Source organism: Podarcis liolepis (genome assembly GCF_965112155.1).
Source record: "Podarcis liolepis genome assembly, chromosome: 5".
In the NCBI taxonomy this organism is placed as follows: Eukaryota; Metazoa; Chordata; class Lepidosauria; order Squamata; family Lacertidae; genus Podarcis; species Podarcis liolepis.
The window spans coordinates 99182292-99195220 of record NC_139556.1 but is presented as its reverse complement, the minus strand read 5'-3'; the positions used below and the strand labels follow the sequence as shown (position 1 = coordinate 99195220).

General features: G+C 45.8%; 1 protein-coding gene across 5 annotated transcripts in view; it reads left to right on the top strand.

The window, feature by feature from the left end:
• The window catches only part of DIS3L2 (DIS3 like 3'-5' exoribonuclease 2), a 196215-nt gene that overhangs the window by 29820 nt on the left and 153466 nt on the right, over positions 1-12929 (top strand). For all 5 annotated transcript variants that reach the window (XM_083503943.1, XM_083503946.1, XM_083503944.1 and 2 more), the window contains one exon: positions 3672-3725. In XM_083503943.1, coding sequence (XP_083360069.1) covers positions 3672-3725 — 54 coding nt within the window. The remainder of the gene's footprint in view (positions 1-3671; positions 3726-12929) is intronic.

Here is a 12929-nt window from a genome sequence, read left to right as displayed (position 1 = left end):
TCAGAACTGGCTGCTCCCCCCCCCAAATAAATCAGCATATTTTTCGTGTATGGTCACCCACATTCCAAGTCCTACCAAAATGCCACCCTCCCCCCGACCCATTACAGTGAATTTATATGGGGGAATAAAACGTTTTTGTTCCATGATTGTTATCAATCGCAAATGGAATAATTCTGAAAACTTCCACTTTAAAGCCCACTTAAATGCCTCTGATTAAAGTTTGGCTCCAATTTCAAATGCTGACATGGATGCTTTATGTAAACTTAGATGCAGTTTTTAACTGAAGGCACTTGCTATGTTTTCCAGAATGCTTTATGAATTTACATCTAAAAAGTACCCATAATAAAATAGGGTTCCTCAAGTAATGCAATGAGTATGATCGAATCCAAGGAAGATGAGAGATTAGGTGCTATTCTGCTAATGTTAGCACAAGGATTTCTGGTTGTTCAGTGGGACTCCCCCTGACATGCGCCCCATACCCTCCCCAGGTTTTCTCCAGAGGGTTGGGATTCCACTCATTTTATTTCATTATAGATTCATATAAATCATAACTTGAAATGCTCGCTTCACTTTCAACTCCTTGATTTCAGCTTGAATGCAAGAAAAGTCCTATAGTTTCGCAGATATAGTGGTACCTTGGGTTACATACGCTTTAGGTTACAGACTCCGCTAACCCAGAAATAGTGCTTCAGGTTAAGAACTTTGCTTCAGGATAAGAACAGAAATCGTGCTCCAGCGGCGCAGCAGCAGCAGGAGGCCCCATTAGCTAAAGTGGTGCTTCAGGTTAAGAACAGTTTCAGGTTAAGTACGGACCTCCAGAACGAATTAAGTACTTAACCTGAGGTACCACTGTACATACCAAATAGTTTTGTAGTTTAGTGGATACATACCAATCTAAGATGCTTGCAGTAGCTACCACCTCTGGACAAGAAAGATGGGCATTTATTTATTAAAATAAAAGCATTTGAACTGCTGAGACAAAATCCTTACTCAGCCATAAAGATCATCCTGGATAGTTCAGTTTAAATCATAGAATCATAGAATTAGAAGGGTCTAATCCAATCTCCCTGCAATGTGGGAATCTAAAGCTAAAGCAACCATGACAGATGGCCATCCAATCTCTACTTAGAAACCTCCAAGGAAGGAGAGTCCATAACTTCCCGAGGGAGACAGTTCCACTCTCAAGCAGCTCTTGCCGTCAGATAGTTTTTTTTGTATGTTTAGTCGGAATCTCCTTCCTTGTAACTGGAAGCCATTGGTTCTAGTTCTATCCTCTGGAGCAGGAGAAACCAGCTTGTTTCCTGGCTGTTAGAGCATGGTGCTGATAACAGCGGGGTTGCAGGTTTGATTCCCCGTATAGGACAGCTGCATATTTCTGCACCGCAGGGGATCAGACTAGGTCAGCCCCCCCCAAACCCAGCCCTCCAGCTGTTTTGGGACTACAACTCCCATCATCCCTAGCTAACAGGACCAGTGGTCAGGGATGATGGGAATTGTAGTCCCAAAAACAACTGGAGGGCTGAATTTGGGGATGCCTGGACTAGATGATCCTCAGGGTCCTTTTTGAATCTGTGATTCTATGATCTATGATTCTGTGATCAGTGGGGAGGCTGAAGCGGGTGCGGGGAGGGTTCCAGGTGCTGGACTACAACTCTGTCCATTCAGCCACCATGGACAGTGGTCAGGAATGATGGGAGTTGTAGTCCATAACATCTGGACATAAGAAATGCCCTCCCGGGTCAGGCCAATGGCCCGTCTAGTCGAGCATCCTGCTTCCACAGTGGCCGACTAGATGCCCCAGTGGGAAACTGGCAAGGAGGAGTCAAGCTCAAGATCCGTCTCCGCTGCATTTTCCAGCAACTGGTGTTTTGAAACTTCCAGCAGATTGGTGAAGGCAGGTTTAGGGCACTGTTCCCTCAGCAAGAACCAAGACACAGCCCCATGCCTCTCTGAAGTCTAGTTTCGAGGTTGCTTGATTCACGCCGGACATGAAAAAGGCACATTCAGTGTTGGCCGTTATTAGAAAAAATGATTCCTACAAGCCAGGAGGTTGCTAATGCTCATGACAGCTGGGTATTTTATGTACCTGCTTCTGGCTGTGGATTGTACTTGTTTAAAAAGATTGGTGCTCTGCCTCTTGATCTCCATGGCAGCTCACAAAAACAATACAACCCAGTAATCCCAGTTCCCCTGGCTGGTGCCCTTCCTTTGCTTCTGCAGCCTCAGGACGGTTGGCAGTCGATGCCGGGCGCATTCTGGCAGAGGAGGTGGAAGCAAGATCTCTGCTGCCCCTCCTCTGGCTAATGGCTGAAGTTGCGGCATTCTTTCTGGGAGGAGGAGGGTGCAGATTTCTGGTGGCCCTTGATTGGGGGTGGGGAGCTAGATCTGGCCACCCGCTACAGGCCAAGTTGATAGGTGACCCATCCCTCTGCCCCCCGGTTTGGAATCAAGCCATTACTTGCCCTACACATAGGCATGGCTTGGCTGACATAGCCTTGCAGACCTTGCATGGTGAGCCTAGTTAGGCCTGCAGGTCAGAGTTGCGCAGCACTAGTGTAGCTGGGGGCAGAGGTCAGAACCTCCTTTTCCTTACTTCAGACTCTGAACCTTTGGACAGAAATGCCCTTCCTGTGGCCAGGTTTGGCCCTCGCTTCAGGCCACCGTGAAAGATGGATGGTTGGTGGCATAGCCCAGTCCTTTGACTTTCTGGGGAGCAAGCGATTCACATTTTGGGCAGGGGCAAAACAGGAAAAGGTGACCTCACCTGGCTTAGTTTCCTCTGTGTGCTTGACCGGCCTTTTACGGCCTTGATGTGCCTGTAGCGCTGGCCTCCCAACTTCCTCATCTGGAGCTCCTCCTGCCTCTTCCAGTGAAGCCACTTGAGGGCTGCTGGTGCTGCCAGGAGCAAGTCTCCATCTCTGCTGGAAGAGCTGGACTTACACCCAGCTCCACTGAAACCATGCTGTTTGCATTCTTTGCTGCCAGAATGTCAAGACCCTGCATGGGGCATCTCTGACCTGCAGGTTGAATCCAGCCACCCATGCCCCTGTAACTGCCCTTGGGGTGTTCCCTATTCCATGTCCCTCTTCCCAGGCCGGGACACTTCCAGGACCTCCACTGTGGCCTCCCCAAATCCTTCCCTCCCGAGCTACAACATGTCCTTGAACTCTGATGGTGCCTTTTGCTTGTCTGGCTGGAGGATAGATAGGAGTGGCTCCATTGAAACACCTGCCTTTTTTCATGGCTGGAATTCCCTTGCCCATCACCTTTCCCCACTCCTTGCTGGTGTTATTTCTGATGAAAGCCCTTGTTGCTGACATCAGCGTGATTATTATTCAGTCTTTTTCCAGGACTATAACATGGAAGGGAGGGTTTAGGTGGCATCATCACAATAAGCAAAAAGCAGCAAATTGGCTCTGGTAGTCTTATTGGTATTGCATTAAAACTGGTGCAATGCGGCGCGGGGACTCGCTTCCATGGTGCTGGAAATCATGTCTGCGCATGCACAGATGCCAGAAATCACAGGCGCACACGGCGCTATCCGGCCCACGGAGCGATCTCCGCGGCAATGATCCGGCCCAGGCAAGAGAAACCTTGCTGACCTCTGCATTAAAACAACTCATTTCTCGCCTGATCTAATTTCTGTTCTTTTGTCTTCTTTTTTTTTAAAGGGACCCCTGAGAATAAACCCCAAGAAATACCATGAGGCCTTCATTCCATCTCCAGTAAGTAATGTGTAACACAGTAATCAGCGAATGTGCAGAAGGTGAACGGCTGGAGCACCAAGGAATTAAGTCCCAAGACGTGCACAGAGCATGCCAAACCTTTGGGTGCAGTCCATGAAGCATTGCTGCTACCCTGCCTCTGATCTATGCAAACCTCGCTGAAATGGATGCCAGTATAGCAGGAGGGGAGATGGGTGTCCTGGTACACAACGATCCGAACTTTTAGTGCTAGAGGTGATGTTCGTTCTGAGCTTGGCGAATCCAGCTGAGCCCAGGTTGGAGACCACCGGCTAGCTCTAATCCCAAGGGTTTATGATTACGCTTACAGATGGCTTACAGATTTTCCCCTGACTTTAAGTTAAGCTCCCCCAAACAAATGTGCTTCTCTGCTGCTGGTTTGCAGCATGAGCTAATTTGCGAACTTGATATCAAAGTAATGTGCATGCTGCATTTTAACGTTCTTGCGTCTGAATGCCAAACCACGTGCGGTTTGTGAAGCCTCCTTCAATCATGGACTGTGCATGCCTCCACTTTCTTCTTTTTCTTTTTTTTCTGGGGCCATTGGTTAAGAGAAATTAGGGACGCCGGGGTTTCGGCTGTACGGTGCCTTGTGAATGCAGGGTGTGTGCACGTTGCCACACAAGTAGGAGCCAACTTATTCATCCAGTGAAGCTGAATGTTGAGAATTCAGGACACATAAAAGGAAGCACTTCTTTACGTAGTGCGTAACTAATCTATGGAACTCACTGCCACAGGAGGATGGCTTTAAAAGAGGATTAGACAGATTCGTGAAGGAGGAGAGGGCTATCAAGGGAATGGAGTTGAGAGATGACCTAACCTGGGGAGAAAACAGTAAAGACCTGATGAAGAGAGCACAGCAGAGGTTATATTTTCTGAGAATCCTCTAGAAAAATAATCTCTCAAAGGACCTGTTGATGGCATTTTACCATTGTAATGTCGAGAGTGTATTAACTTATGGTCTGTGTGTGTGGTTTGGGAGCTGCGCTGTCCAGGGTTGTAAAGACTGCGGAGAGAATAATTGGGTGCACTCTTCCCACCTTGGATCAAATCTACACTTCCAGGTGTCATAAGAAAGCTGCAGAGATAGTGCAGGACAGTGCGCACCCCGGAAATGATCTCTTTAAGCTTCTGCCGTCTGGAAAAAGGTACAGGGTTATAAAGACTACAACTAGCTGCCTGAGAAACAGTTTTTATCCAAATGAGATTTTGGTTTTAAACGCAGTGTAAGGTAGTCTCTGTGTGAGTATATTGTGTTTAATAATGGAGTATCAGAGTTTTTAGGGGGTTAACCAGGCTGGGATAGCAGGCTTGCTGGTTTTTTAATGTCTGATGTAGATTTTTTTCAATTTCGTTCTGTATGGGACGAAGACAATAAAGATTATCGTATCGTATCGTACTAGCCAGGGTGGCTTTGCTCTGCCTCTACAATCAGAGTCAGCAATGTTTCTGAACAGCAGTTTCTGGAAACCCCAGGCGGGAGAGACTGCTGTCCTGTTGGAATCCTTCTTGCTGGTTTCCCATAGGCATCTAGTTGGCCTCTGTGAGAACAGGATGCTGGACTGGACAGGCCATGGGCTTCATCCAGCAGGCTCTTCTTATGTTCTTATAAGATTGCTTTTGTTTTCTTTCTTTCTTTATTAATTTTGTATTACCACTCACCCCTTTGCTCGCAGTTCACAGCATAAAAATACAAGATAAAAACACAAAATACGCAATAAAAATAGGAACAGAAACCAAACAATAACCCCCGTTCCCCCCTCCCACAAACCTTGGGCTGCTTTGTTTGCTTATAATCCTGTCCTTTCTCAAAGGACTTCGGTGTGGTGTACATCTTTTAGGCCGGCCGACAACAGTCCTGCATGGTAGGTTTGTCTGAGAGATGGCAACTGTCCTGAGGTTTAGGGCAAGCTTTATAGCAGAGTGGGTCTTTGTACCTGAGGGGGGATAGCTTAGTCGGTAGAACAAGAGACTCTTAATTTCAGGGTTGCGGGTTCAAGCCCCACATTGGATGTAAAATTCCTGTTTTTCTTGGGGTTGGGCTGGATGACTCTTGTGGTCCCTTCTAGCTCTATGAAGTCCTGCATTCTAACCTCTCTTTTTAAAAAAAAATATATAATTTTTTATTAGTTTTTTTAACATATCATTTTCAACAGTAATTAAACATACTTATTCAAATTTTTGACTTCCATCAATCCTGTCTGAAAATTTTCCAGTCTAATCTCTCAGTATGCATTTCTTATCTTCCCTGTTACATTTCAAACTCTTAACCAATATCTCTATCTTTTTCTAGTTTGTAACACTTCGTATATTCCTCCTTACAAAACTTCTTGTAGTTCTACTAGCGTAATTTGTTGATTACAGTTGCTCTTCAAATAATTCATATACTTTTTCCAATCTTCTGTAAATCTCTGGTCCCGCAGGTTTCGAATCCTTCCTGTCATTTTGTCCAATTCTGCATAGTCCATTAATTTCGTCTGCCATTCTTCTTTCGTCGGAATTTCTTCTTGTTTCCATTTCTGGGCTAACAATACTCTTGCCGCAGTTGTTGCATATAAAAACAATTGAACATCTTGCCTATTAATGTCCTGACCTATAATACCAAGTAAAAATGCTTCTGGTTTTTTTAAAAAATCTATATTTCAACATCTTTTTCATCTCATTATATATCATTTCCCAGAAGTTCTTTACTTTTTTACATTCCCACCACATATGATAAAATGTTCCTTCTTTTTCTTTACATTTCCAACATTTATTATTTGTCTTATACATTTTAGCTACCGTATTTTTCACTCTATAACACGCACCTGACCATAACACGCACGTAGTTTTTAGAGGAGGAAAATCCGTAGGCATGCCACCCGTAGGCATTCCCTCCATAACACGCACAGACATTTCCCCTTACTTTCTAGGAGGAAAAAAGTGAGTGTTATGGTGCAAAAAATACGGTAATTTCACTGGTGTAATGTACCATCTATACATCATTTTCATCATATTCTCTTTCAAAGCATTACAGGCTGTAAATTTTATCCTTTCATTCCACAACCTTTCCCATTCTTCAAGCTATATATTATATCCAAAGTCTTTTGCCCAATGTATCATTATCGATTTCACTTCCTCATCTTTCAAGTGCCATTCCAACAGTATTTTATACATTTTAGACGTTGTTTTACATTCATTGTTTAATATTTCTATTGTAACCTCTCAGCCCTATTGCTAGAAGTCGTTCATGAGAGGTTCATGAGTACAGTGGTGCCCCACAAGACGAATGCCTTGCAAGACGAAAAACTCGCTAGACGAAAGAGTTTTCCGTTTTGGAGGTGCTTCGCAAAACGAATCTCCTATGGGCTTGCTTCGCAAGACGAAAATGTCTTGCGAGTTCCTGTGGGTTTTTTTCCTCCCTCCCCCTTTTTCTAAGCCGCTAAGCCGCTTATCAGCTGATCCGATAAGCTGATAAGCCGCTAAAAGCCGCTAATAGCACTAATAGCGCTAATCCGCTAATCCGTCAATGGGCTTGCTTCGCAAGACAAAAAAACTGCTAGATGAAGAGAATCACAGAACGGATTCTTTTCGTCTTGCGAGGCACCACTGTACTTCAGGATAGTGTCAGCCCACGACTGGGATGATGCAGGGATCGAATGCTTAGTTAATGTTAAGCCCGCCCAGCTCTAGATGGGCACAACAAGGTTTGCCTCGTGGAGGGACAACATGAGCACCCGTAAGTCGCCGCGTGTGAGCTGGGTAACCCATGCAGGTGCTCAGTTTGGCAGAGGCCCACATTTTACGGTTCTTCCCACTTTAATAATGTGTGTGGAAGAGGGCAGCTGAGTGGGTTCTTCTTCTTAGCGCTAGTTCACATATTCCTTGCCACTTGCCCAGGGATGCATGAACTAGGCGGTAGACGTATCACATTTACTGATGTGCCATTGAATCTAATGCACACCTCTGTTTTCAGAACCTTGAAAAAAAAAAGTATTTGCTGGCAAATGTAAATGTGCCATCAAATCTAATGCACACTGTCAGGGGTTTAGGAGCAGAGGCACGGGCAAGGGAGGAAACAGAGAGCGAAGGGGAGGAGGCAGAAGAAAAGATGAGTGATGACGACGACCCGAGATCTCCTAGTCTTTCCAGTGAATCAGAGGATTCACAGAAAGGAGCACCAGTGGCCAGGGCAAGGGGGGAGTCTAGGGGGGCACCCCAGGAAGATAGAGCCAGAGGGGACTCAGGGGGGAGCAGCTGGAAATCGGGACCAGCGTCACCGCCAGGAAGCAGGGAAGAGGAAAGGAGCCAGGGGGCAAGCGCTGGCAGCTCACCACAGGAGGGAGGGCATGAGTCAGGAGTGGCCACACCTCCATCGGGGAGCGAAGAAATGGTTAAGAGGAAAGTGGAAGGTTGGGCGCGCGCGCCAAGTTCAAATGCAGAGGAAGGCGGCGCAGTAAGCAGCCCCGAAAGGGAACCAGGTCCTAAAGCCCGGCGCAAGGAGGCAGGAGGGTCCGGGTCAGCGTCAGAAGAATCCCGGAAGGAAGAAGCCCCGGGGGGTAGAGGGACCCAGAGGAGGACAGTCAGGCGGAAAAGGTGGAGCAAGGCTAGGATATTAAGTTGGTGCACACGGGGCGGAGACTCAGACGGAGCTTCGCCGATCTAGCTACTAGACGTAGAGTTGCGCGCAGCAGAGTGAGAATGGAAACTGTAATTCAATAAAGACTTTTACTTAATGATCGCTGGCTAGCGTGATCCTCTGTGAGCTAGGATCTTCAAGCAGCTCTGACACACACCTTAATTTTTGCAACATAATTTGGCAAAAAATTGGCATTAGTAAATCCGGTATATTGAAATGCATGCTGTTTTGAATATGCAGTTATGCTGGTACATAAAAGGCACCTATTTGCATTTTGAGGGGACTGTATATTCATTATTCAAACAGACAAAACAGCCTTGTAGACAATTGCTGTTGCTCATTAGCTGTAATAGTTTTAAGAGCTTATATTTCCAGTTTTATACAGCACAGGTGCATGGATATGTGCAGAGGCCTTTGCGATCCTCTGCTTTGCTTTTTACCACAGGGTGGGCAGCGTCCCAGTGCTTGCAGGTGTTTCCAAGGGGTCAAAGACTGTGTCAGCTGGCATCTCCAGAAAAGCCAGCCGTTCTCCTTAAGACCCAATCCTATGCTCATTTATAATTTTTAGTCATCAACAGGATGGTAGGCAAATGTTAAAGTGGCACCAGGATAAAACGAGGTCTGCAAAGAATGAAATAATGTTTTTCAAAACTGAAATTTAATTGACGCTGACATAAAACCCCACACATACTCTAGGTAGAACAGAAGCATTGCCCCCCGACCCCACCCCACCCACCATTCCCCGCTCCACCTCTTTCCCCCTTTTCTTCCTAATGTAGCACTAACGTCTCACAGCAAATGAAACTGATCTGTAGAAAACGCAGCTTGAATAAAAGAGACATTGCACATACTTTTCGTAAACTAAGAAGAAGAAGAAGAAGAGTTTGGATTTGATACCCCGCCTTTCACTCCCTTTAAGGAGTCTCAAAGCGGTTAACATTCTCCTTTCCCTTCCTCCCCCACAACAAACACCCTGTGAGGTGAGTGGGGCTGAGAGACTTCAGAGAAGTGTGACTGGCCCAAGGTCACCCAGCAGCTGCATGTGGAGGAGCAGGGAAGCGAACCCGGTTCCCCAGATAACGAGACTACCGCTCTTAACCACTACACCACACTGGCTCTCTAATAAATCTTTAATAAAAATATATTAAAAACAAAACTGAAATTTGAGTTTCCTTGAAGCAGCTCCTGCTGTGTTTCGGTGTGCTTAGGATTGTAGCCTTAGGCTTTGCTGAGGACGAATCCATTCCCGAAATCCCATGCACTCTTGGGGGCGTATGGGGACCATGTGATTTAACCTCTTAGGCCCCGTTCTTTTGTGCAAACAACCTGTTTATGATAAATGACAGAACGAAGAGAGAGACATTTCTAGTCTCCCTGGCTGGGGTGGCCTGTCTGGCAATGCAGCTGGCAGATGGCAAGCTCACTTTTTATGTCTTCCCTTACTGACAAAGAGCTGAACGATGGGTTGTGGTTTTTTTTAAGAAACTGCCATCCGTCACCTCCTGGCATGGCTAACTTTGCCAGGGGAGGGGTTGCTGCAGCACGCGGGTGATGACTGAAATAAGAGGGCCCTTCTCCCGAATGATGATGTAAAGCATTTTTTAAGGACGTGGTGGGATTACTTGGGGAGTTGAGGTGAGAGGGGGATGGGGAAGAGAAAATCTGGACTCGTCAGAGGAACAGCTTCCAGGCGGAATTACGCTAGTCCAAGAAGCTTTGCAATTTTTCTGCATCTTGTCATGGGAGGCAGCCTTTGCACAGCTGTTGAGCTGCTGCTACGGAGGGTCGCCTCCGTTTCACATCAGGGCAGCGGCCTTCTGCCTCTTCAGCAAAGAATCACAGCCTTGGAGCCACGTGGAAGGTGGGCCTTCCCATGCACAGTTCTTGCAGGTGTGGTGGTGCAAGAGCTCTTCCCCCGGCACACTTGCTGCAAAGGAGACAACCTTTCCCCCAGCAATATCTTGATGAGAAAAGGCACAGTTCATCTTTCTTTTCCTTTTCATTTTTTTTAGATGATCCTGTATTTTAGTCTGACAGCCAGCACAGTAACCCATAAGATAGATCCCTACCCCTAAGTTAGCCTTGCAAATTGCCCTATAACTCTGCTTATGTCTTCTCTCATATATATATATATATATAGAGAGAGAGAGAGAAATTCAAAATAATAAAGAGAAAAAACTTTTACCATATCCATATATGAGATTCTCTGAATCTCGCGACTTCCCCCTGTCCCCTGCATGGGTTCTTAAAATAATTTTTCTAAAACTACATATCGTCACATTCTCCACAGTTTTCATCTCTCTGAATTATCTATATTTTTCGTTTCTTTACAAGTTATTTTTAAAGTCCAGCTAACGTTTTTATTTGTTTACAATGGTCTCCTAAGTAAATTCTAAATTTTTCCCATTCTTTTTAAAAAGTCATTATCTCTTGATTTCTGAGTCTCCCAGTTAGTTTTGCCATTTCTGCATAATCCATCAGTTCGGCTTGCCATTCTTCCTTGGTCGGAACTGTTGGTTCTTTCCATCTTTGGGCTAGTAGCATCCTTGCAGCTGTTGTCGCATACATAGCCAGTCCTTTCTGGTCTTTGGGGATATCAGAGCCTGTAATTCCTAATAGAAATGCTTCTGGTTTTTAAACGAATGTTATTTAAACATTTTTTTTTTCATTTCATTGTTCTCAAAAGGACTTTGTTATCTTGCATGACAACTACATATGATAAAAGGTACCCTCCTTTTCTTTATACTTCCAGCAAATATTGGAACTTGTTCTATACATTTTGAATAACTTTTTTGTTGTTGTTTAGTCATGTCTGACTCTTCGTGACCCCATGGACCAGAGCATGCCAGGCACTCCTGGCATGTCTTCCACTGCCTCCCGCAGTTTGGTCAGACTCATGCTGGTAGCTTCGAGAACACTGTCCCACCATCTCGTCCTCTGTCGTCCACTTCTCCTTGTGCCCTCCATCTTTCCCAGCATCAGGGTCTTTTCCAGGGAGTCTTCTCTTCTCATGAGGTGGCCAAAATATTGTAGCCTCAGCTTCACGATCTGTCCTTCCAGTGAGCACTCAGGGCTGATTTCCTTCAAAATGAATAGGTTTGATCTTCTTGCAGTCCTTTGGACTCTCAAGAGTCTCCTCCAGCACCAGAATTCAAAAGCATCAATTCTTCGGCGATCAGCCTTCTTTATGGTCATATACCACCGGTACATCATTTTCATATAATTTTCTTTCAGTGTACAACATGCTGTGAATTTCAAATCTGTTCTCCATAGCCTCTCCCCACACTCCGTCTTCCCCCACCCGTTAGGATATTTCCGTTCCACCTTAAAAGGGAGCAGGATGTTTGTGTCACAGCCTGCGTATTTCCTGTTCACAGGATGTTATGTTTCTATTGCTTTCGTTTCTCTCTCTCTGTCGGAGACACTGATGCAGGCACCATGTCTTTCTTTGTTCTGATCAACGCTGAATAAAGCTTGTAAATAATGCTCTCCGGAGTGCAACTTCTGCTGTGACTATCTGCTGATAGAGTGTGCATGAGCTCTAGAATGTGGCAAGTTTTTTCCCCCTAGAAACTCATGTCGCTAATCGATGATACTGCGTGTCTACGGGAGATCGATGGACGTCCGGCAGACGGCTTGGGGCCATGATGGACTTTATCTCCCAACAACCCCACAGTGGGGGGGGGGACCTGCCACCCTGGGAGGTGGCACCCCACTCTTGCATCCCTGAAAGCCACATCTACCCTCTCAGCTTCTTCAGATCAGCCACCTTGGCCTCAAGGAAATGAAGCTGTTCTCTGAGGGCAGGAGCTCATTGCACCAAGCAAACACCCACAACTTGCACCCAGCAGGCAGATTGTCAGGCATGTGACGTTCTGTACCTTAAGCTGTTAGCTTTCTACCTGCATGTCTTCTGCTGCTGTCCATTGACTTGCTCCTTACCTTGATGCCTTGCCACTCTTCACATGCTGGTGTCTTTTTCACAGTACAATTTCTTGCCTTTTTCTAAATCAAGCCCCCGAGTCTACGTGGCTTGAACCAATTTTAAGGAAAGAGGATTTTTATTGCCAGCAAGGGAAAGTGGTGCTTCTGTTGGCTGGCAGCAATAATTAGCAGATAATTAAGGCAGCAGCCGAGCTTGCCTTAGAAAAACAAGAGACTCCATACTGCTAGAATCTAATAGTGCTTTGCTCATGGATAAACTCCTGTTTTTGGTCATTTGAGTGGTGGCATCTTACTGTGGTTCAAAAGACTGATGGAATTGCTTCTCGTTTCAGAATCTGGAAGGTTTCTGAGTGTCATTATTTGAATCTTCTTGCTTTTATTGCTGTGGGAAATCAGTAACTTGTGTACCGCTCTTCTCCATATGTGTAATGCCACCACTCTCCCTCTTTAAATCCCTCAAAAACCCACCTCTTCGTTGAAGCCTTTAGCGTAACTTTTCAGTCCTCGTTCTCCTCCCTGGGGTCTGTTTGCCTTCCATGCTGCTTCTGCCCACCCATCAGACAGACGGAGGGGCTGTGGTGGTCTGGAGAGCTTCATGCTACTCTCAGGGGACGCGCATACAG